Consider the following 25,672-nt stretch of genomic DNA (forward strand, 5'->3'; position numbering starts at 1 on the left):
CTGCAGCAGAGTTAACATAAAATCATTCTGGAGTCTATTGCCAAGTGAATTTATAAAGCATCTGTTACATTAATCAGGTCGCTTTTACAGCATGAGATGATGCGCCAAAACTGCCGAATATAGAAAAGGTTTCGATGGAAAACAACGGGCCTTGGAAAATACATCATTTGTTTGGGTTTTGTTTAAATATGTCTTCCCTTCCATGCTGTGCGTGCAAATATTTTTATCAGTGATGTGTAATTTGTCTGAGGGTAAATTGACCCCACAATGTCAGTCAAAAGACACTTGTCAGGTTTCATTACCCATAATTGTGAAACAGGGGCATCATCAGTAGTGGCTTGCAGCAGCAGATAACCTTGAAAGGACTCATTAATGTCCACTCACCAACCTTGCAGTTATCCGTCCAAGGCACCATGTTACTTTATTATTATGGAAAGCTGTCTGCGTTTGTTCTGCAGCACAATCACGCAAAGAAAGACAGCATGCTTCACCACCCATATACACACAGAAGAATATGTGTGGACAAACATGTTTGTTAATGGCTACAGAAATATCTGCTGGTGGCTTTCATGGTTAGCACTCACAGCAAGAAGGTCCTGGGTTCAATTCCACCACAGACCTGTCCAGGGTGTGCTCTCCGTCTTGACCTAAGAGGGGGTTTGGCTCCATGAGCCTGACAGAAGTGGATGGATGAGTTCTTTAATAGAAAGCTAATTGTAGTCCCAAGAAATATATGTACGTAAAACATGTTGCATGTTTACCCCCATGAGGCTACAGAAAACAAGGCCTCGGTTTATCGGTGTGACACTGAATAATAACGCTCCAGCAGGTCACCACTTTTTCATTCAGTATTTGTGGGTTTTTTGGTGATTTTTCTAACAGTGGACTTGTACCTCCGTGTAGTGGCAGCTTTCAAACAGCAGAGGCGCTGCACGAGCCGGTGGGTCGGAGTTACGTGACGGTCACATTGGTGGCACGTGACCAGGGGCCGATGAGGAAGTAAAACGCATTTCTGTGCAGCAACATGGGGAGAGGCTGATTTGAACAGTGTAGATAACATGAGCAGGGAAAGGCGCATTCGCGTTTCTTTCCCTCGCGTCTTTCCTTACACAGTGTCACAGTTGTTCTCTTAATAAAAGCCGCTCCCTGCTTGTAACCTGCAGGTGGTTTTTCGCAGAAGCATGTTTGGCAAAAACTACCCGAGTAAAGCGTTTGTCAGCAGACTCGTTCTTCTCTGTTTCCACTTGAATAAACGACTCGTAGCGATGTCGATGCCAAAGCTGTCGGGAGAAAGCTCCGAGCCACCGGCGAACAGCGGCGCGTCACAGATCGACGAAGGCACGACAGCAGCAGACGTCAGCGACGCGGGGGGCGAAAACGACCCCTCCTCCGCGGGAAAGTTCACAGAGGGCGAGATGGCCATCCACAGAATCCATAGACAAGCGTGTGCGGTAAGATGCATCACAGAGACAGCCAATCGTGTCATGTAGCACAATCAGGACCGCAGATCCACGGGTGATTAATTACACGCGCTTTACAGAGAAATGATGATAATTCTGGGACTGGACGAACTGCAGAGCTGCAGAACCGACGCAGACGCTTTACTGCAGACAAGAACGGCAGAGTAACAGCTGCAAAAATGGTTACAAAGTACAAGTTTAGAATGTGCGTGTTGTGACAGGTGATCAGCACCGGATGGAATAATGTGTTGTAGCAGCTGATAATCTATAAACGTTTTGTCTCTGTTAAAGTCACTGGGCTAAATTAAGATTAAAGCACCGGGTTGGACGTCCTTTCCTTTGGACCTGTCTACGTTCTTTGTGGCACAGATTCAAATAATTCCTGGAAACGTTCCTCGGAGATTCTGGTCCCTGTTGACAGGATAGCTTCATGCAGTCACTGCAGATTTGCCTGCACATCCTTGATGTGGCTCTCCTGTTGCACCACATCCTAAAGGTGCCCTGTTGGACTGAGATCTGGTGATAAGGCAGAATGGATGTTTGTGCCAAATTCCGACCCCACGATCTGAATGGCACAGCAGAAATCAAGAATGATCATTTTTCCAATCTTCCCGTTGCCACCAAAAATTCTTCAGTCACTTAAATCAACCAGTTTCTAATTCAGCAGGTCATCTCGACCACATCTACACACCTTAAATCGTGTGATTTATAACTGCTGGACAGTCCTGGGCGTTTGCTGTACTTTTCATTTCACGATGATCCAGATGTTTCCAACTGGTGAAAGGTCTGGACCCGGTCAGTTCAGGACCTAGCCTCTTCTATGAAGCCTGCGGTCATAATAGATGCCGTACGTAATTCAGCAGTGTTGTATGGACGGCAAGCTGCCGCTTCCATCTGCACTAATGCCTTCCCATACCATCAGAGATGCTTGCTTTTGACCTTAGCTCCAGTTAGTCTGGAGTGTGCAGCGTCCATGTTTTTCAAAACAACTTTCAAATTTCATTCTTGGTCTGACAAAAGATTCCTGCTTTCCCTCAAAGTAGGAAAGTGTCACCTGCCATCCGCAAATGCAGGTGTCCAGAGAAGACGGCAGCGTTTCTGGATCATGTTCGCTTATATCTTGTTCTTTCACCTGCAGTTGTGGGCGGCAGGTTGAACTGTGTTCACAGACAGGGACTTCTGGCTGAGGGACAGAAGATGTCGGGCATCTATTATTGATTGTCAGCGTTGTACCTTGTGCACAGAGATTTCTCCAGATTCTCCAAATATTCTGATATTATGCACTGCAGATGATGAGATATTCACAGTTTTCGGCGTTATTCTAAAAATGTTTCACAATCTGTAAACATGTTTCTGCAGATTGATGAACCTCTGCCCGTGTTTGATTCTGAGAAACTCTGCCTCTCTAAGACGCTCTTTTTATACCCACTCATGTCACTGAGCTGCTGCCAGTTGACCTGATTACTGATAAAATGTTGTTTCTTTTTAGCTCCTCTTACTTTTCAGGCTCCAACATTTTTGTTGGAATTGTTTTTTTTATTAGTCTTTTCTCTTAAACACAGTAACAAGTTAAAATATGCAATCGTCCAAAATGACGCCAATAATCTGGAACAATACCAGCATAATGTTTTCAAACTGGCCACCGTGTGTTAACAGCACGGTAACCTGGCAGCTATGATGCATCTCCTTCCTGTTCCCAGGGCGGTGCCCCCAACCCTCCTCCACGTCCCCCGGAGCCCTTAACCAAGTGATATTTAGGAAGATAAAACCACTGATGATTTTTGACTCAGTCTTTCCATTCTAACCCGAGATAAACATCTTAATTATTTTGCAGTGAAAGTGTAGGTATTGGAAAGAGGTACGAAACGGCGCCTGAACGTAGGAGGTGTCTGTGTCCACCTGTTATTGTTGTGAACTTTCACATAGAGGAGAATACCTGCCCGCTGCCCCAAAGAAATGATGCTGATTGTTTGTGCTAGATCCATCATATTCACCAAATCTCACTTGCTCTTCCATGGAGCAGAACCAGCGAGCTGTGCTGATGACAGCGGTGTCATCTGCATGCCTTTAGGCTTATCTGTTGTAAATATTGTGCTTCGGAGTGTGGATGAAGTTGAGGCAAGTTGGCCGCGACCTGAGGAGAGCGGTAGGGCCTGGGTGGGAAAAGTACAATACAGAGGGGGCCCAGCTATGCCAGCTTCACTATGTGGCCTTGCAATGGCATGTGAAATGACAAGCCGTGTCACCAAAGGGCCTGGGGCCTTTTTCCCTTTGTGGCCTGTCAAAGCTCACCAACTAGTGGCTCTCAGTTTGAAACAGACTGAGAGATGACATTTTGGAACTTCCTAGGGGATGGCAGAGGAGTTCAGGGTTTTTCCACTTACAGAAGGTGTTTTTGTGCCTATGCAAGACGAATAACTGCACCAAATAAAACAACGACTGTCTGTAAAGTTGATTTTTCACCATCCTGAAAATTGTCAGACCGACGTGCAGATTGCAGGGCTACCAGCGGATTAGTCATAGCGTATTCTCACCTACTGAATTGCACGTTAATTAATTAGTAATATCTTAAGAATGAGGGTGTCTTACATCTGTTTCTATGCTCAGAGGTCACCCAGTCCTTCTTCTCCTTGAACCACAGCAATCTGTCTCTGCATACGTTCTTAGGCACTATTTTTCTTGCAGGCGTTCTTGTGTTTGGGTGAGTATATGTATCGTATGTATTTCTGTGTGCACGGTTCACATCCCGCCACATGTGTTTGTGTGTCGCTCTAATTGAATGATAATATCTTCATTATGCTCAGGCAAAGAAGCAGATGTACGTTGACCCTTCCAGCGGGTATAAGGTGTTCACAGAGTATGCCCACCTTCAGAGAGGGAAGTGCTGCGGCAGCGCGTGCAGACACGTGAGCTCTTTGTTTTTACTGGTTTTTCTCCCTGTTTTTGTCCTCTGCCGTGTTTTTCCCACCCTGCACGTTTGATCCTGTCTGTTTCCAACGATAACCGACCTCATTTGTAAACCGTGGTTCTGCCAGAGCAGTTTTGACCAACGTTCGTCATTTATTTTCAGCACAAAACATGAAACGAAAGCAGGTTTGGTGGGTTGGAGCTTCCATGGTGTTGAAGAGGATGAGCTAACAGGGCTAATGACGCTGTGTGTTAGTTTCCAGGCTGCTTTCTGTACGTGCACGTGGATGGAACAAAATAGAAATAAAACGAAATAGATGGTCCAGTACGTTGCATCAAAATATGAAAGGGCACAAACATGTAAACTGTCTTTATAACAGCACCTTTCAAGATAAGGATCACAAAGTGCTGCACACCAACAATCCACAAAAAACACAACAGCCTATACAAAGAATGATCGATGTTTTAAACAGTTAGTGCCGTCTATAGTCTCCTTCGGTCTTCAGGTTAGAGCGAAGAACCACCGACGCCGTCAAAGACCTGCACGTTTTATATGGATGCACGGCATCGCTACAATAATCAGAGCTCTGATCGCCAAGCTCGAGGACCGAGGAGCCTCACGGTCGCATTTTGGACAGCAAGTGAGACCAATGCACGCTGAATTAGTCCAGTCCCGAGGACACAAAGGCATCATACTAATAATCATTCCTGGCCGTTCAGCTGAGATCGCAGCAGTAAATATGGTTAAGATCAAATTCTAGGTTTGACTCTGTGACACAGACCTGAGACGTGAGCGTGACATTAACAGAAAGGCTCATCTGCTCAGAGTTTGGGGACAGATCTATTTTCTCAGCATCATTTCTGACCTCTGCTGGTTTCAAGTTTCCAGACTAAGGATCGGTGATGGTGAAATGCAAAGCTGAGTGGTTCATCCGTGTGTAACAAACCAACTACACAGACGTGTTGTGGGTTTTCTGACGGTGTCAGCCCCGCTCTGCTCATATCTGCTTTGCTCTGTCCCACCGAGTCTCGTTGTCCACTCTCCATCCCTGCTCTGGGTTTTGCTTTCGCCCCGTCCCATCCCATTCCGTCTTCCCCCCTGTCCTTATCTGACTCGTCCTTTTTTCCTTTGCTCGATCTGCTTCTCATGTGTCGTTCTCAGTGTGACTAAAGCTCTGCTCCACATGCAGCTGTTAACCGGCGCTAATTTATCTCTCGTCTCCCCCAGTGTCCATATGGCCAAGTCAACGTGAAGGACCCCGCCACGAAGAAGCGGTTCAATTCCCTGTTTTACGTGTAGACCTTACAGACTCGTGCCAAGGTAACGCGTTAGAAGCCTGTTTGGAATGGAACCCACCGCACGTTGCTTGTCTCCTGCCTGTCGTTATTTGGACTACTTGAGTCATTTTTTTCTTTTAGCCGTGTAATAAATGATGAAATATGGGTAGTGTCTGTGCAATACCTATCTCTTATGAATCACAACTATTCTTAGGATTATTTTCATTCTGGCAAAATGGGAAAGGAGGAGAACGGATTTGTTCACTAGACCCTCATGCAAAACAGTCTTTTATCACATTTTTGTTTTGTTCTGTTTTGCAGATACTTGTTTTTTCCTCTCAGTGTCCAGTGAAATGCCTTTGAGCCTCATTTTTTCTTTTCTCTTCACGAGTATTTAATATTTTGTAGTATTTGGCTCTTCTGATGCATTTACAAGGGTTGTGGGAGTATGGAGATGAAAAACTGAGAGTGCATTTTAGATCTTTGCCCTCCAGATAAAGGGCATATAAGCGAAAGTAACTGTAAGATAGTCAGATGGAGTCTTGTGCTCTTTTGCTTCGCATCGCTTGTTATTTTTTTTCCTCTCCCAAACGTACGACTGCATGAATATTAGCATCATTTACACACCACAAGTGCTTGACTGAACTGTCTACCTTTGACTGAGATACTGTGTTGTTAAAAATAGGAAGGTGCCAGGGGTCAGCCCTCACACTTGGCTGCGCTGCTTTTACACCACTTGATGGAATCAGGCTGTTAGCAAACATGCCACGGACATCAACAGCAGCCCTCCCCACCGGACTTGCAGCTCAGCCTCCTGGCAACACTCGGCTACAGTGCAGCTCCCCGCGGCTGCTCTCCTGAGCCGCAGCCTAATGAACTCCTGGACCCTCTCATCCCAGGACTGCAATAGATCGGCTCGGCGCTCACCAGCTCGCTTAGACGCACACATGCGCAGGCAGGCTCGCTCCATCGCAACACTGCGTGGCTCCTAATAGGTCAATATAGAATAAAGGTTGCACTTGACCGCGCGCTTCGTAGCCCTGAGTGATAGCGCTAGGTAAGGTCAAGCGCTCGTATAGAACTACCTATGCCGTGGAAAGATGCGGCGCTTGATTTGCGAGTGCATGTGGGTAGGCGGCGTGACGCCTCCGGGCGCTCGCCGCAAACCCAACGCGCACACTCGTCCTTCTCCGCCCGATTGGGCAAACGGCGTCGCCATGAGAGGATGTGTCTTTTCCTCGGCAGGTGGGTCCCAAAGGCAAGTGCTTAGCGATCGGAGCAAAGCCCTGTGAGCGGCTGCAAGGAGATCGGTGATCCCGACAGTGCTGGGGAGGACAGGTTCTGGGGACGCGTTGTCAGGCGGGATGAGAGGCGAGTTTATTTGGTGTTATTCTAAACCGAGGCAGCGGAGCGTGCGGCAGCAACATTTCTACAGCGGGACGGCGAAGGTGTCACACTCATCAAGTACCTGGGCCCGCTTGCCTGCCGCGGCTCTGCCGGTTTTGCCTAGGGACTCGTCTGTCACATTAAAGTAGATGCATTGCCATTCAGGGCCTCGGCGGTCCCGCAGCCTGACCATGAAATAGGCCAACTTTCATGTCTGCCTCATCCCTCCACGTCTTCCCAATCCAGTGATGGCACAGTTTGAATTTCTTCCCCTCCATCATCTTCCAGCCTAGCAGTTTGTGACTGAGACACAAACAGCACAGCACACCTTCCACAGATTAGCAGAGAAATGCACTCTGTTTACTAATTCATCCTTAATTCATTAGCGGACTGATTGAGCAGCCTGTGAAGTGCACTGGGACAATGAGAGAGAGCGTTCAGCTAGTTTCTGTGTTTAATCACTGAAACAAATTAATTTATCTAAAGTTGATTAAAGTCCCGCCTTTTATTTGGGTTGTCTCTGGGTTAAGCTGCACCACGATCATTTTCTCTTTTACCCACAGTGCACATGTGCTCCCAGCAGCCGGTTAGACACGTGAGGCGTCTCTCTCAGGCGTTTTGGACTGAACATGTCCGACCCTCAGCTGGAGCATATGCTGTACTGGAGCAGAGTGGCAGCTATACGCCGTGTGCCTTTCTGCAGGATGATGGCACTAGCTGCAGAGAAAGAGCGAGCTGTCCAGTTTGGATCTGTGACCAGACGTGCTCCAGTCACAACCAGTTGACAGGCCAAGCAGCAGCCCCCACCGCCCCACCCCCATCGCACCCCATCTCAAAGGGGCACAGCAGCCCCGCGGCCAGTGGCCCCGACCACAGTCGGTTACAGCGTCTCCATCACTGCTGGCCAGAGCAGCCAGGAACTGACACAAGGTTGGCGGGGAAAAAACTTAAGTGTCAGCCATATGATGGCTGAAAGGAACATCAGTCTCAGCAATTGGCCAGGCACCGCTCAGTATGCCTGCCTGCCTGCGTGTGTGTGTGTGTGTGTGTGTCTTGATATTGAAGCAGCATTTGAGCAGCCCCTACATCAACGTCTGGTCGTTCTACACAGACAATGTCAGCTCGCCTCGGGGCAGCAGCCTCCACAGTGGTCATATGGACAACCACATCCCTGTGGTAGAATTAGTGATAAAAAACACACATGGCCACTGAGTGACAGTCAGCGCACCAGATTCCTTTGGACAGACAGGGCTGCAAATAGCACAGAGGAGCAGTTTCTCCCTCAGACCGCAACTGGTGGTCAGGCTCATGCCAGGCCAAGCCGCGGTCGCCAGATGAGCCCAGATAAAAGCAGAGTCGGGGGCAGTCAAAGGCACTTAAGCGCCCAAGGAGCACTTTGGCCTGTTTATTTCCCTCCTGGTTTTGCATCGCCGCAGTCGTTCGTGATTTGTCATCTGCGCTTTGGACCCGACGTGTCGCCGCTTTCTTTAGCTCGCTTCACATTACGCCGTCTTCTGACTCTGTGTCCTCGCTCACTGAAGTAGAAAGACGGCGCTTGTTTGACAGCAAAACGATATTTACTAACCCTCTCCTCGCAAACGCTGCTCTGCCCCATAAGGTTGTGTAGTGATAAATAACATCCATCTATTATGTTTCCATGTCCTTTCTAGTGTGTCCAGATACGGACTAATACACGCACCATTCCCCAGAAGGATACCGTGTCCCCAGAGGTGCTGGGGGTGGGTGGGGTGCATGTAGTGGTAGCTGTTCTGGAGGCAGGGAGGGGAGGCAGGCAGCAGTTGGCGTGCAGAGAGCAGCGGCTCAGGCTGGCTAGTTAAGAGCTTCTCTTTCCTATCCTCCATCTGCCAGGGACCGGGGTTGTGATTTGAGCTCCAGCAGAGCAGAGCAGGGAGGAGATCGAAGGAGGGGTGGATGGCGAGAGGGAGGGGGGGGAGCGTTGCTTGGAAGAGGCAGAAAAGGGAAAGTGGTAGAAGCAGGATGAGGCGGGGGAGAAATGACCAGCAGGAGGAGACGTGGAGATTCTCGTATTATCCTCCGTGTCGTTATTTTCTTAAAATCGCCGTTTAGCATTTTGCCTCTTTACGAGACGCCGCCGGGGGGCGTTTCCCCCGTTTTGTGCATTTCTGATATGGCCTCTGCTTCAATAATTACAAAGTCATGTCCACTGTGTGTTTGTAAATATTTCCAAGATGTCTCACCATCCAGCCACCCAGGCTCATGTGACTGGGATACAGCTTTACAGTGCTTCACTCCTCCCTCTGTTCCTCCTCCTCCGCCTCACCCTCTCCCTTCCCTTCCCACCCCTTTCCTTCATTCTGTCAGCGTTTAGCCCGTGGTTCCCTGCACCTCACTGGATCCTGGGAGAGCCTTCCCACCGCCTCCTCCTCTTCCTTGCTTCTCTCCTACTCCTCGCCTCCTCGCCTCCACCACCTCTCCTAGGCTCCTTTTCTGGCCATGCTTTGGGAGTGACTGAGAGCTCCCTCTGTGAGACTGAGTGTCACTTGAGGTGACCCAGAAATGATAACTCCAGATGAACCCTGGATGTGTGGTAATCTAACCACCGTGCCCTACAGCAGAGAGGAGCCAGGCACTCGGGGAGGTGCGGGGGTGGGCGGGGGACAGCCAGGCGACCTGCTTGGCGCTGTAGTCGCGGTTTCGCCGATTTAACCAAGCGCGCTGCAGCGCCTGTCTGGGTATCGTGCTCCTAGCACGCTGTGTGTGCGCTCCGTGTTGTGCTACGCTGTGAAATAGATCTCAGTGTTGTTGCATTATTGATGAGATACACTGTGATGTCAACCCAGGCTGAAGGAGCAAAGCAAAATGACTGTTAGCAGTGTGGCACGTGATCATTTATGCCAGCGGTGCAGAGGTGTAATTAACTGTCACCCTTTGCTCCAGCGCCGGTGCTCGTTCACACAATATTCTATTCACTCGCAGTCAATTGAAACGAGTCCATCCGTGCACGGCGCGCCGCTCCGTGGGGAGCACGAGCACGTTTGGGTTATCCTGTTGTTTTTCTGGATGACCTCCCTTTCTCGTGTTGAAGATGAACGTGCACTTCAGGAGGAGCTAAGCGCTCTTTAAACGCTTTTGCATTCTCGTACCGGTGATACCGTTTAATGCACGATTGTCAGTTTGCATTTCAGGTGGAGAATAATAAGAAAGTAAGAAACCTCTCGCTCCTTGTATTTACCTCTTAAATTGAGAAAATACGGTCTCATTAAGAGAGACACGACCAAACCATCCTCAAAACATAAACACTATTAATATTTACTAAAATCTTGACATTATTAATTATTGGTGAATTTTTCATCAGCGTTTCTTTTTTTCATTAGATGTTGCAACACAAGGCCACACAAGGCAAGTGTGTAAGTCTACTTCCTGGCTGAACAGACTTATTATTGCTTTGAATTTTTATGAAGTTTGTCAGCTCAGTTCCTCAGAAAAGGATCCGGGCGTGCAGTGTGCCACACTTTATAGCGCACGAACCACAGGATGGGCTTATCTTTGATATGTTTTTTTTTGTCTTATTTGTGTTTTTAATGAAATGCATCAATAAAATTAACTTAAAAGTGCGGTAGGAGTCACGTGTCGTCTTGTATTAATGGATCGCACATTTTTATTATTCGTTTGTCGTCACGAAAATATGAAATCAAGGAAGTCAGAGAAGGGGGGAGGCAAAAAAAACTGCGACCTTTCCTAATAGGCAACCCTCCGCTGTTTTGGTCCAGTACCCACATGATTAAAATGCGCACAATTCGTCAATTAATGAGCACTTTTATTTTGAAAATGGCTTCGATTTGGTATTTGGTTATTCAATACCAAAACATTTTCCCCTCCAGGCGTGTGTTGCTGCGCTCCCTATCTTTGTCAGATTTGATTGATCCAGTTTGACTTTACACCCTAATTATTTATTCACACAAACCTCTCCAGCCAGTGAGATTGTAACCGTGCTCAGCTCACGTCAGTCTCCTATAATACGATCGGTGTGTGTATATATATTTAAAAATAAAAGGTAAAGAAGCTGTGATGCATTTTGGGATTATAACTGTTTAGGCCCAGATGTGCTTGGAGCCAGCTTTCATTTGTGATCTGTGCAAACGCTGGCTTATTCATATTAGGTGCGTAAAATGAATAATACTAATGATAACCATGCAGGAGCTGGATTCATTTACAGCACAGGCTAAGTTGGGGTGTTTAAAGGACAAATACATATTTAATTGCTGAAAAGTCCCTACATTTTATTTTATACAGTGATAGTTTTGTTTCATTTGGCGACCGCCGACTTCACCACTTTAATTCAGAAGCACATCACAGATTATAACCTACATGCTGAGTAGGCCATTGGCTCATGGCTCCCCGTTTTCTGTGTGCTGCGGTGTGTTGAGGGCCGTCTGCCTACGAGAGAGGAATATTTAAATGTCTTGTGTTTTAATTGACGCCCGAACTAGAACTGTAAGCTCAGAAACGAGGAACAGCCCCCCATCTACCGGCAGCCTCTCCTCTGTCTCCTCTGCACACTGCGCACAGTCCGGAGCGGCTCAGTCTGCACGCTGCACAGGGATCTCACTCACACACTGCACAGCCGCAGGTAAGACTTTTTTCCATAGCTATTTATTCTTGAGGGCAACGCTTATAATAATAATAATAATAACAATAACAATAATAATAATATTAGTAACACAGAGAGGGCTTTGGGGGGGAAAACGAAAGGAGAAGCGGGGAGCGTGTGAAGCAATGCGCGACAGATCTGACGCGTGATAAAGACAGTGACATGGGTGATTTTGTCCAGGATAAAAGCGCAGATTTTATCGATCGGTGTGTGTTTTTAAAAAAACTTATATATATTTTTTCTTATTATTATTTTTTCCTGTTTGCCTAAATCAGTCTCGATTATGCACATAAATAATAGATTGGAGTTTGCACGCCAGTAAAATCGTGCGAAACACAAGTGTAGGCGTTTTATGAAAATACAGGCAAAATGTCGCTGTGTGCGTGATTGTGATATTATTATTATTATTATTATTTTCATTATGTATTTGACAAACGTCAGTGGCCCACTGAGCCGACTCTCGCCATGTCAAACAGAAATGCTGACACTGTGGATTTTTGTGCTTTAGTGCTTTTCCAAAGCCTTAAAATAAATTCAATTCCTTAAAAAAAAAAAAAAATAATAATAATAAATTAATCTTTAACTTGGATAAATCACTCTCCCTGACTAAAGCTGGAATGACACACAAAATCACTGTTTTATTTCCTACCGGGTTTTTTTTAAAGACACTTTAAAAATACTGAAGGTGTTATAGATTTTTTTTTTAAAGATATTTCAAAATAAAAGTGAATTTTTTTTCGTTTTGTAAAAAAAATATACATCTATATAGTTTGGTCAAAATCCGAAGTGAAATAAAAAGACAATCAGACAAATAAAACGCTTCAAGAATATATGTTTTAAATACAGAAAAAAACAAAATAAACCAAACAGCAGCTACAAAGACCCCCCCCCCCCCCTCGCCCCCCCATCCCCTTGGTGTTCACTGACACATTGGTAAACGCTCTTCAGTCATATTAAATGTCACTGCTGGAGGCAACGGGCCACAACAGCGTTATTTATGGACATTAACGCTTTCATTAAAAAAATAATAATAATGATATTTTCTTTAAACACTTCTTCATATTCAAAACACCCTTTTGCCTGCGCCTAATTCGCAGAGAAGACGCAGAATGGCAGGAAAACTGCAGTTAAGATTAAAAATCGCACACAGAGCTGAGCTTATCGTTCCACTCGGGGCGTCTTTGTCCAGGTGAAATGAAATCCTCGTGTCCTTTTTGAGTGCCCCCTTTCCCCCACCACTCTGCGGCTGGTGCCGGGACACTGCAGAGCGCAAATGAGCGTTATGGGTTTGACAACAGCTGCACGTCCAGCCCGTCCAGGAGGGTTCAAGCCTCGTCTTATAGCGCTGCTATCAAGGGGCCTCCAATTAAAGCCAACACAACTTCGCTTGGTGCTCACGCGCGTGTGTGTGCGTGCGCGCGCGCGTGCGGTGAGGTGGATGGGTGGTGGGAGGTTCACGTGATAATGTAACACGTCTTGAGATGAAGCATCCACACCTGCAAACCTCCCCGAGCTTTGCTAAATCTATTAACGGGACTGATGTTTGTCTGTTGTTTATGAAAAATAATGCCGTCATCGATCTTACAAAGACCACAGCTCGCTGGCATGGATCCAGCTGGACGGTCACGCGGCTAAAATCTCCAATTAATGAACGAATTAATTAAAAAAATATAGTTTTGTTGTCACCAAGTCTGCACTGCATACTGGAAGCTGAACGCGTTTTATTTCCTGGCTTTATTATTTGGGCAACAAAGCTTTCCACACCCTTTTAAAACTGACACAGATCGTTATTGCAGCCCCCACTGCGCCCTGCGTAAAGCAGACCATCTTTGGAGATAGGGATGGAATTTTAAAAAGCATGAATTTCTAAAAATATGCAATAGCTGGTTGAGGTTTCCCTGTGGCGACCACCAACTGGAGGTCTCTCTCTCATCTCGCCTTTACTTCCACGTTGCTTCTTATAAAGCCCGTAAGAAGAAAAGCAGAAAGAAAGAGAAAAACACAAACAAATGAAATGCGGAGACTACACAGTTCTCGGCTGCTGTCAGATCAACTCTCCAGCAGGTAAACAAGGTTTTGGCCTAATTCAGCAGACAGAGAAAAGACGAAGGGCCGCGTTAATGAATCCTTGACAGTGGATAATGACTGCTTCAAAAGAGCGTTTAAAAGAGGGAGAGAGAGATTTCTATACATGTAAGCGTGCGCAACGAGCTGTTCGGGTTATCTGAGTAAGGAGGCTGTCGTTACCCGGGATACATTTTATTCATTAATTAATTCAGTTTTTAATCAAATCTCATTCATTTGGGCTGAAAACAAATCACATTGTTTCAAAAATGTTCAATTGAATCTGTCCCCGCCCTCTAGCCTATCACTGATCACTGCCCCGCCCCAGACAGAATATTTATGTCACAAACACACTGTTGTGTGTGTGTGTGTGTGTGTGTGTGTGTGTGTTTCAGGGACCAAACCAAACACTCGGTCTGGTCCAGCTCACACTTCCCAAAAACTCTTCCAGTCTGACCAACTGAAGTTTTATTAGAAAGTGTCTTTAAGCGACACCCCGTGAGACACGTGTTTATTCCCACTTGTGAGGCGTCCGGTGAAACCACAGAGGGCCTCGGTCGCCTGCTTGGGATGCAGATGATTTCATAAATAAATCTAATATATTTGCACCGACTTTGTGCAGCTTACGTTCCCGTCGTCTCGCCTTTAAATGGCAGAACAAACGTAATGAAAATGTCAGTACCATAAAGCAGTGGTCCAGAGTCGGGGGTTTTTGAGGGGAGAGTGACATCTCTTTGTTGCTGAATAGAAATCAGCGGCGATGCAGGGAGAGAGAGAGAGATGGGGAGAGGGAGGGGGAGAGGGAGGGAGGGAGGGAGAGAGGAACTCCTCCTACCAAATTATTCAGACTGGGCCGGCTCTGCTCTCTTCACAAATAGGACACGGTTCTCAAATCCAGGCAGTCCCAACCTGACCTCCAAGCACCGAGGAACCCCGGACTGGGAAACTGGGAGAGAGAGAGAGAGAGAGAGATCACCAAAAAGAAACAACAACACACAAAAAAACTTTGTGTCATTATTTTGGCCAGTGTTCACACTCCCTCCCCTCCTCCCTCCTCAAACTCCACCACCACTTCCACACCGGCCTGTCGCATCATTTGGACTATATGTTTTTTTTTTTTTGGTTTTTTTCCTGGAGGAGAGACATTCACAGGAAGAAGGAGAGCTCCTCCTGCCCCACTCATGCTGTAGTTTCTTCGTTTTGTCCTTTTTCTTCCCGTTGCTTCTGCTGAGGAGGTGATCTGAATCTCTGGGGTTGTGTCTATTTTTTTCCTTCTTCTTCCTTGTGCCTCTTTTTAGAGCCCCAGAGCCCATTTGGATGCGCTGAGAGAGCGGGGCGCAGCGCTGCAGTGCATTATATGGAAGTTGTGGGCTGCAAGACAGAGGCAGGCAGTTGCACGTTGCGTCCAGGACCTGGAGCCATGCTTTTCCACGGGATCTCCGGGGATCACATCCAAGGAATCATGGAGGAGATGGAGAGAAGGTCGAAAACGGAGTCTCGCCTGGCGAAGGGCATGCAGCTGAACGGAAGAGAGTCGGTAAGAGCCAGGCCGAGCCGTGTGCGAAATAATGGCTAAAAAGTCGCGTTAATCTCAATTACTGCAAGACCGAAAAACGGCACGTTAACGTGCCCGGAAACGTGCCGTCATTTGGGTGGTAAGTAGGAGGCCAGTGAGGAGGATTCTCGTCTTTATCCATATTATTCTCTCGGATATGATAGATTTCATAGCAGCAGTGTTCTTTTAATGGCTGCGTCTTCTTCTTCTTCTGCACAAAAATAATTGGCGTGAACGACAGCTTTTAATTCTGGTGTCGTTATTTCTAAATATATTTAAAGCACCGTTTTAGTCTTGTCATCAAATAAAACGAGCATTAATGTCGGCGTATTATTTCTCTGACAGCGTTTTGCATTTTTCAGTTTCATATTTGCAAATAGAAGCTGACCTGATTTTTTTTTAAATTAAAAATTATTAATTTTAGCATTTTAAATTTATTCGTAGATGGATTTAATTTCAAAACACGAACATCATCTGTATTTTTCCTTCGTACGTATAACAGGTAAATAGGCTTAATTCATAGACGCGTTTGTTCCATAAGTAAGACCTATTCGCACATTAAGCTGCTGTAGCATAACTGAAGGTTTCACAGGCAGCTTTCCAGGTTTAAAAAAGAAAAGTTGAATTTTATGGCCAGCATTTCGTTTTTTTGCTTTTCTTCTTTTAAGCACAATGTTTTGACGATTTTCCCAGCAGTGGTTTGAAGCGATCAGCTGCCATGAGCCTTGTTTTCCTTCTTTGTCCCAGAACATGCCTTCTATGAGCCCAGAGAAGCCAGCCCTGTGTGCCGGCTGTGGCGGCAAGATTTCGGATAGATACTACCTCCTGGCCGTGGACAAACAGTGGCACCTGCGGTGCCTCAAATGCTGTGAATGTAAACTAGCGCTGGAGTCGGAGCTAACGTGTTTTGCCAAGGATGGGAGTATCTATTGCAAGGAGGATTACTACAGGTAAGAAAACTGAAAGTTTAGCGTTTCAGTTTTACGGGCTTGCTCCTAAAATCGTGTGTCCCTCTTTCCCCTCTGTAACCTAAACCCAAATCTACTGACCCAGTTCGACAGTGACCTATTTATATATGATATTAGTTTCCAGCTCTTAAATAACCATTTTAGCAATCATTGTGAGCAGTCAGCGTTAGCCCTTCATCAACAGGCTGCCAGGCCTCCGACTGAAAAACATCCCAGCTGTCACTAACGTGGGCTGCATGCTGTTAACCGGGAATAAGTTTTAACAATGAAACAGTGCTTACTCTCTGTAGCTTGGTGTGTAATGCAAACACGAACTTAATGCATAAGTCACCTTCTTATCCAAACTCTTATTATTATTTAATTATTATTATATTAAAGTAATACGAGTGCAGCTCCAGAAAAACAGCTGGACAAAAATGTTCTATCCTATATTCTTAACGCACATTTTTACGGCACTGCTTCGGCTCAGGCCGGGATGCTGTTAGTTACGCTCTGTAATTATTACATACCTGTGTATTTACCTTCTGATAGTGTTGCTGAACATACGCTTGTATTATTCGTGTGTCGGAGGCTAAGCAAACGGGCTAGCGTTCGTGGGTTTTATTGTCGAGGTTGTGTAGCGACTCTGCGCGCACATGCACACACCCAGTTCTGGGCCAGATGTGGCTATCAGAATGCAACCTCAAAATATAGGCCTGCTTTAGTGGTCCTGTGCAGGACGCTGGAGCCACGCTAAGGCGCATAGAGGCCGCTTAAATAAGGCAGGCCTTACTTTTAGCTCGTGACACTGCAGGTTATATTTTAGTTTTTAGTACCCCCCGTGCTGTTTGTCCACTCTGGTCTTTATGGATGAGGAGTCTTGACTGTGTGTCTGTTCCAGAAGGTTCTCCGTGCAGAGGTGCGCGCGTTGCCACCTCGGGATATCGGCCTCGGAGATGGTGATGCGAGCGCGCGACTCCGTGTACCACCTGAGCTGCTTCACGTGCACCACTTGCAACAAGACCCTGACCACGGGCGATCATTTCGGCATGAAGGACAGCCTAGTGTACTGCCGACTCCACTTCGAGACGCTGGTGCAGGGACCGGACTACCACCCCCAGCTCAACTTCGCCGAGCTGGCAGCCAAGGGAGGCGGCCTCACTCTACCCTACTTCAACGGCACCGGCACGGCACAGAAGGGAAGGCCACGCAAGAGGAAGAGTCCGGCCATGGGGATAGATATACCGAGCTACAACACAGGTGAGACAGCTGAGCTGCTCGGAGCTTCATTTCACATCGAAAAACAACAACGACGACGACGATACAGACACGCTCACAATAAAAATCCCCTTTTAGTTTTGGTGTGGAAGTGATCGCTCACATCTGCTTGAAGTTTTAGTGCATGGACGTTTCCAGCAGAGGACAGTGAAACCAGGAAAAACATGCTGAGCTATAATGTTGTCATCACACAAAAACCTATGAAATTAAACATTAAGCAGATTCTCGCGAACATTAACGAAACACCAGTTTAGGAACCCTCCGCTGCACAGTGAGTGACTGAAACGATAAAGGCTGTCAAACGGTGCTGCCTTAATTAATCTTTTTCCTCTTTCCATTTATTTCCTTAAAAAACAAAAAATCTGGCGAATCAGAAAAAATCCAGAGAAATCTCACAAATTCGCAGTTGCATTTTTTCTGTCGCTTTTTAGTTGTAGTCGGGCCCTTCAGTATCCCCTCTATAACACTCCTAATATTTCAATAAATGAAATGGATGCATTCGTAACGCAGGCCTCGTTGTAAATGCACGTGAACGTCTTGCACCGGCGCTCGGAGCTGCGGGCTAATTGATCCGTCCACGCGTCTTTTACGCACCGTTTCCGCCAACAGAATGATCGAAAGTTGACCTCGCCGCCAACCTGCTCATCGACTTTTATAATTAGAACGAATTTAGGTCATAACACGTGAAAAACAACGCGTTTGAATGGAGTAAACGTAATATAGAAAAGAAATCGTGGACAAATAAACGTCCGAATATTCCGCGTGTTTCACTTTTATGGGAGGAACAAAAAAATAAATTTAAATTCAAGCGCAAATGAAGCCAGTGTTAAACGCAGGTTTCACGTAAAATGCTGCACTGGATCGTCGAATGTTATAACCCGACCCGCGGCCCTCCCTGCAGTGTCCCCATTTTGTTCTTGCTTTCTGCGAATTAGTGTGCGGTTGAGAAAGTTTGGCATTGTGCGCCAAGTTTCCTGTGTTCCTAGTGAATGGGTAGGAATAGGGGTAATCTGCGCGTTAATTGTTCTTTGTTAATTGAAGGTGACGTTGGAATCCCTGGCCTCCCGTGCGGCGGTCAGCACAGTTCTCAGGGACAGAGCAGCGCCGCGCAGAGGGGCCTGCTGCAGGGAGAGGCCAGGGGCTGAAAACACAGCACCGTACAGTCAGCGCTCCGGTTAAATGAGCTTCGGTTTGTTATTCCTAAACACAATTCTAGGGGATTATGCAAATTCCAGTTTCTCACTGATGCTCTAATAGGGAAAAAGCCATTGTAGTCCCGTGATTTTGTTTCTGTAGCAAGAATAAGAGATTACGCTTATTCTGCCAAAGCCTTATAACAGAGGACAAGTTAAAATAAAATAGAAATAAAATCCACGCTCGCAGAAAAAGGCCCAAAGCGCAGTTACAGTGATGTCCATGTGAATTAATTGGTATGCTCCGCAGACACAATAAAAGTCCCAGAGGGAATATAATCGTGTTCATTTGGGACTCGAGTGGAAACACCATCAATTTTTAAAAGGATATTTTTGTTTTTAGCCACATGTAATTAATTTAAACGTTAAAATGTTAAAATGACCTCACAAATGAGAGATTTTATTTTTTAAAATTAAATTAAAACGGCATCAACTGAAATAAATATATATGCACATATATTTATTTCGAAGCACTCTTTTGCCTCCACTGGGCTCTGCATCATGAACGCACTTTTATAGCATCACTGTGTTGTTCATATAAATGGCTGCACAGATCAGCAGGCTCTTATTCATAACAAATAGGAAGAGGTTTTGTTTGAGGTTTTTGTTCCTGCTTTTGCAGCACATCCATGTCTGTTTTCACCAGGGAAAGGTGTGTGAGTCTGCTGTGGATTCCACAGCAAAGCTGGTCTTGTTTGGATACAGAGACCCCTAGTGGGTAATATCTAGTTAAACACGAGCCAGTGAAGACTGGAACAGAAGAGCACAAATGTCAGTGATTGTTAGGTTAAAGCTGGATATTCAAACATAATTAAAGCCTTTCACACGTATCAGCATCGCTGTTCTTCTTTTAAATGATGTGTAATTTAGCCCCAAAAACGGCTCAACAGGACACACTTTATAATTGAGAAATCCTATATTTCTATATTTTTGCAGCGACGTAAAGGATTCAGATATTTTAGACGTGCTTTCCTGAAAACACTTCTTTTATGTGAGGATCAAAATAAATACATTTTCATTGTATGTTTTTAGACGAAATCTCATAAAGTCTGGGACAATAAAAAAAAATCAAATTGTGTTTGAAAAAAGCCTTTTTTCTTGCAGTGACAAGCAACACTGCTAAGCAGCGCCTGCGTTTAATTTACTGGATCCGTTTTAAGTATTTTACACACTAAGCTACTGACAAATGAGGCCCATTAGGCCTATTAGTCTTTGCAAACACAAGCAGAAAGGATTTAGCCCCGTCCCAGCGTACAGTTAAAATTCATCATTTTGCTGTTTTTGTTTCAGATCTGCTCACGCAGACACGAGCCGCACGCCGCGGTTTACTTTCCTTTTAGCCGGTTCAGTCAGCTCCTCGGCTTGTTGAGGATTTTAATTGTTATCAGCACTTTGACGATACGCCGTGACGACACAGAACAGCTGTTTCTCCCTTAGCCTGTCAGTGGAAATCTTTTGTCTCTTTTTTCATCAGCGTCAGTTGGAAATCACTGGAATGAAGCTGTTTTCTTATCGTTATAGCGGTGCTAGTGGCCTGGGGCACAGTGCAAATGAAGTCTGACACAGAGGGCTGTTTATCCAAATGTAAACTGACCTGCCAAAGTTTCTTTTTTAAAGCCCGCCTCACGCTCTGCCCTCTCTTCAGGCTGTAACGAGAACGACACCGATCACTTGGACCGGGACCAGCAGGCCTACCCTCCGACGCAGAAGACCAAACGCATGCGGACCTCCTTCAAGCACCATCAGCTGCGGACAATGAAATCCTACTTTGCCATCAACCACAACCCCGATGCCAAGGACTTAAAGCAGCTGGCCCAGAAAACGGGCCTCACTAAGAGAGTCCTACAGGTAAGCAGAGAGTCATTGCTCCTACTAAAGTCGTTCACCCCACGTGTGTGTCTGCACGCCACTCCTCCTCCTCATTGACACCAAAGTGATCATTGATGTCGTCATCTTTTTTAGTTTTGCTTTCTTTCGTTGGTCCATTCAGTCATTAGATGTATATCCAAGGGGTTTATCTGGAATTTGTAGATGTTGTTTCTTTCTTTCTTTTTCTTTCTTTTGGAGGGAAAGAAAGGAGAAAGTAGTTAACTCTTATATTGCTAACTTTGTTAGTAGCCAGAGTGCACTTTTTACTTTAGAAGAGAGAAAAAAGGTGTAATGAAACTCTCACAGTTAAAAACAACCAAATCAAACAAATCAGTAAATTGTAGCATTTTGTTTTGATTTGCTATAAAAATCCACATTCTTGTATTGAGTGTTCAGCACAGACTCACTGGTTCATTGTTACCTTGCCCCTTAAGCCCCAACTAATGTATCATACAGAGATTCATATACTTGAGACAACTTTGAAACAGTAACAGCTGTGATAACTTGACTTGTAAGCTAATGTACACATGATCTGATACTTTCTTTAAAAAAGAAAAGAAAGTTCCTTAAAGCACTAAAAGTAAAAGCCACATTGGGATTGGTTTGCAGGTTTGGTTCCAAAACGCAAGAGCCAAATTCAGAAGGAACGTTTTGCGACAGGAGAATGGAGGTGTTGATAAGGCTGATGGCACCTCACTCCCTCCGCCCTCATCCGACAGTGGGGCCCTGACCCCCCCCTCCAGCGCGGCCACACTAACAGACCTGACAAACCCCTCTATCACTGTAGTGACCTCCGTCACCTCTAGTTTGGACAGCCATGATTCGGGGAGCCCTTCGCAAACTACCTTGACAAACCTTTTCTAACAAGCTATCTCTAGCAGACTGATTCTGTTTGAGTTTGTTTCCCCTTTTTCTTTCTTTTACTTTTCTTTCTTTGTTTTCTTTCTTCAGTTTCACATTTTATTTTTTTAAAGTGACACCTTTAAGTCAAGCAGAGACAGCTCCTTGGAACACAAAGTGCTGCACTGTGCACGCAAACAAGAGCAACAAGAGCAACAAGCAGCAGCGACCGCATTAAGACACGAGGAAACCATTTTAATGTGTAGCATTTGAAACTGCAGATGCAGAGATTGACTCGGGATGGGACGTTTTTGGAGGCGAAGGCTTTAGGAAGGAAAAAAAAGTTTGCCTGGAAAACTTAATTTGTACATTTGTCTTGAATTCTGGTTAAAAAAAAAAGAGTGAAAACGGGCCCTCCTTAATTTATGGTTAATTGGTCAATTTTAAAATCCTACCGCTATTTTGCCCTCAGATTCCTGTACATGTATGCACTGTGTTCGCACTATCCGATTTAAATATTTTCTTTCTGTTTTGGACTCATTTGGGAAAAATAAACTTGTAGAATGTTCTGTATATGGGTAACTCCAGAAAACAGGCTTTAATTATTTCCGAATGTTTCGGTCTTAAAGACCGAGTTGGATGGAATCAGAGCTGCACGTGAGAAAAAGAAGACGAAGGAGAAAAATGTGCAGATAGGAAACTTTACTGTGACGAGGAGAGAGAAGCAAATCCCTCAATCTGTACAGTGGTAACTGTTCAACGTGTGATGTCGTCACCTTTTCGACAATTAGAAACCGGCCAGAGAAATTCTGATTGGAGAGCAGTTAACGATTGTTTTCACGACAGAGCACTTTTTGGTTTTTTGCCTTTTTTTTGTCGTTGTCTTGTTGGCCTCACAGATTAACCACGGATAAAAAGCCTGGTGAGCGTAGATCCACAGCTAAACTCGATTGCACAGTGACAATATACTGCCCAGTGAAAAGTGCATTATTGTTTTTATCATGTTGCTCAGGGTAACGATGTGATCTTGGGGAAAAAAGAACAGAGCAGGGTGAGGGGCGAAGCGGTCGCGACGTAGATTTGTAGAGCTGACATGAACATTCAAATGACCTCATATAGGTGGAGTCGTGAGAGGCAGCCAGCGGGAAATCGCTGTCCGTGTGTTCTCCTTTTCGGCCGTATATTTCTGCTTTGTTTAACGACACTTGCCACTGAACAGACCAAAAAAAGGGAAAAAGAAAAAAACCACCACGTTTCTTCTGGCTGAAAGGTAGAGAGCGAGAGAAAAGGAAAGGGCGAGCAAATCTTCAATGGAGTCGACGCATTTCGTCGTGAGCGGGCGTCACGGTTTGTTCTGTCGGGGGGCAAAGGTGGCGCCCCCGATCTACTCGATGAAGTAGATGCCTAACTCAGTTCTTCTATGTGCCTTACGCTATAACTTGGGAGAAGTTTGTGAAATTCAGGATCTATGTGTTCTTTGTTAACTGATTCACATCCTTTTTGGCGCCTCACTAGTTTTGTACTGTTTTGCATCTTATCTCCGAAGATCTTTTTATGGTGTATCCTGTTAAAAAGGGGGCAGCGATGTCACAGAAAGCATTTGTGCACTCTTTCAGATATAGTTGGGTAATCCGAGAACCTTATATATTGATCTTCGTGTTAATAGTTGAGTACAGTAAGTGTTCTATCAAGATTGTCCATGTTTCCCTGTTTCTTGACAAAGATGGTGTATAGAAACTATTTCCCCTTAAATATTTATGGACCAAACGGTTGTTATATATCTTATTAAATTTGTGTGAATAAAAAAAATACTTTGCTTTAAATGGGTTTTTATTTTTCATTACACTCGCCATTTTTCTGTTCTTTCTTGGATACAGTTTTTTTTTTTTTTTTAGTTTTGTTTCTCACATCAACAAACGAGAAAGCATTCAGTTATTAATGACCAGTTAAACGTCCTCATTTTTGCCTCCATTTTTAATTTCTACTTCCTCTTTTATGATGTTTATGGTTTTAACGTAATGCCCCATGGATTTGCATCTAAACCCTGCAGTCGAAAATATGAAATTGCTTTTTAATGCATGAACATGGCTTTAAATTTTAAATTAAAGGAATGCTGCAAAGCATATATTGATTTCTATCTATATTCGTATATATATATATATTTATGCATAACATATTGGTAAACCTAAAATGAAGTAAGAGTAAATGCAGACCGCGTAAAGCCAGGTTGCTCTGTAGTTAATATATTCTTACTCTATCATTTCTTTCAGGGAGAACAAATCTTGGGGCATTACAGCCATACATCCCGACGTTTGAAAATTCCCTAAAGTATTAAGAGAAGGGGAAAACTTTGATGGGAATTCCTCACCATTGAAGACAAAGACAATATTAGCATAAGATTAGAGCGTAATGAGAGCGAAAGGGCAACCGACAGCAACAACAACATAAAAGATTAAAACCCCCAAACCTGTTTCAGTTGCAAATGTACAACAGGTGATTTTTGTTTTGCTTAAAGTTTGTCCATCAGCGGAGGAGACCCCCCCCACCCCCAACCCCCCACCGTGTATGATATTTATGATGTGAACGCAAATCTTTCTGTACTGGAGTGGTTCAATGCACAAAAGTGATAATAAAATGTAACATAGTGTAGAGAAAGAGAAAAACAGAAGAGGCAGAACGTGATTCAACGCACACACCTGCACACGCTACAGGGTCTACACACGCACACACACGTGCGCGCGCGCTGCTGCCCCCGTGCACCTCATCCAAGAACCAGCTTGCTAAATAGAAGTTTTCTTTTGTCACGAGTGTCATTTGGTAAACACGCGGCCTCCTTGAAACTCGGCAGCAGCAGGATGCCCATCAAATATGATGAGTGTATGAAGAGGACTGCAGAGCTGGAGCTTTGCCATCTGGCTGCACCGAGGGAAGGAAGTGAAAAGGAAAAAGAAGAGATTCTCATTTTGCATGCACCTCGTCATCTTGTTAACATTTTTTTCCTTGAGATGTATATTATTATTATTTCCTTTGATTTACTGTATGATTTATTGTCAGCTGCAAAAATAAAGCATATGAAAATCAAGTCCCCGAAGCACATGCGGTACCTCACGTGGGAAAAAACACTCCAAATGTCACGGTGAGGACATTGATAGCACTGCTTCAAGCTCATTTGTTCTTGACATTCAGCTTGCTGTCAAGGGTGAAGCGTTGCTGCTTTCTTACCTCGTCGCTGTGGATATTTATGAAAGCGGCAGATCTCCAGAGTGTCTCGCAACATTCCTAAATATTTCGCTCGGACGCCCGAGATTCCTGCTTTTCATGTGTGTATGTCTAAAAAAAGCCAAACCATATTTATGGTGTACTGCCGTTGTTTCAGCTCTATTCCAGTGATATAAAATTATTTATTCATTTGAACACGTGATTGTTTTTGTAATAAAGGATAAAAGCAACCACTCGACCTCATACTGACCAGTGTGATTTACGCCACATGAGATATCGTGTGGACCGTCTACTATAGGCAAGAATTCCACCTCATAGGTGTGCTGTGTGCGCACTTGGTGTAAAAGGAGGATACACACCATATAAAGAAGGTATGTTGTGGAAAGGGGGAAAAACATGCACAAAGAAAGGAGGAGGAGGGGAGAGAGAGACTGGAGCCACATGGGGACCAGTAAACAGGCTGGTGTTGAATTCCAACAATGTGGAAAACAGCAAACACTTCAGTCAGTCCAAGAGGAAACCTCAGTCACTGGGGTGCCTGTGCTGCGCTGTGGCAGCGGGGCTGTGTTCCACGGGTCTGACGGGAGGACGGTGGGCGGGTTGACACCGCAGAGCTACAGGAAGCAGGGCTGGAGCAGAAACACAAACAAACACAGCCAGCCCCGCTCGGCGCTTGGAGCTGCAGGATAAAAATTCTGGACCAAATCGCGGCCCTGCCTCGACAAGAATTTCAGGGGTGGCTGTGATGCATCTCATCGGTAATGTTTGTGTTTGTCAGAGCAGTGGCAGCGCTGCTCCTTCATCACGGAATATTAAAAGATGCACATGGAGAAAGGATATTTGCATGGAAATAAATATATAACAACAGTACACTGTAAGCATTTGTGCACTAAAAGTATTTTCTTTAAATCAGTGAATGGTTTTAAATTCAAATAAAATATCCTCGTTCATGCAAAGGCAAGAACGAGGTTGTGCTCGCAGCAACAGGTGATGAATGCAGGCCCTCTGTCGACTGGCATCCTACTCCTTTCTTCCTTCTGTTA

At 45.1% G+C, this 25,672-nt stretch overlaps 2 protein-coding genes across 4 annotated transcripts; both read left to right on the plus strand.

Annotated features, from left to right (window-relative positions):
* The first annotated feature begins 988 nt into the window (after positions 1 to 988).
* c17h1orf53 (chromosome 17 C1orf53 homolog) lies at positions 989 to 15,137 on the plus strand. 2 transcript variants are annotated; one of them, XM_084909800.1, is made up of 4 exons: positions 989 to 1,451; positions 4,265 to 4,366; positions 5,596 to 5,688; positions 15,027 to 15,137. In XM_084909800.1, exons 1-3 carry the CDS (start codon positions 1,182 to 1,184, stop codon positions 5,665 to 5,667), a joined length of 444 nt encoding a protein of 147 aa, XP_084765926.1. In that variant the 5' UTR covers positions 989 to 1,181; the 3' UTR covers positions 5,668 to 5,688; positions 15,027 to 15,137. The 2 variants fall into 2 exon arrangements, with proteins under 2 accessions (XP_084765926.1, XP_084765927.1); XM_084909801.1 differs by lacking the exon at positions 15,027 to 15,137 and adding an exon at positions 6,331 to 10,627.
* On the plus strand, positions 10,734 to 24,872 carry lhx9 (LIM homeobox 9). Of its 2 annotated transcripts, none has more exons than XM_084909799.1 (6): positions 10,734 to 11,643; positions 15,027 to 15,265; positions 16,031 to 16,233; positions 17,132 to 17,490; positions 20,347 to 20,549; positions 23,681 to 24,872. In XM_084909799.1, exons 1-6 carry the CDS (start codon positions 11,472 to 11,474, stop codon positions 23,735 to 23,737), a joined length of 1,233 nt encoding a protein of 410 aa, XP_084765925.1. In that variant the 5' UTR covers positions 10,734 to 11,471; the 3' UTR covers positions 23,738 to 24,872. The 2 variants fall into 2 exon arrangements, with proteins under 2 accessions (XP_084765925.1, XP_084765924.1); XM_084909798.1 differs by lacking the exon at positions 23,681 to 24,872 and adding an exon at positions 21,180 to 23,233.
* Positions 24,873 to 25,672: the final 800 nt, after the last annotated feature.

The sequence above is a fragment of the Perissodus microlepis genome, chromosome 17 (genome assembly GCF_051167445.1).
Source record: "Perissodus microlepis isolate ML-2025 ecotype Zambia chromosome 17, ASM5116744v1, whole genome shotgun sequence".
Classification (NCBI taxonomy): Eukaryota; Metazoa; Chordata; class Actinopteri; order Cichliformes; family Cichlidae; genus Perissodus; species Perissodus microlepis.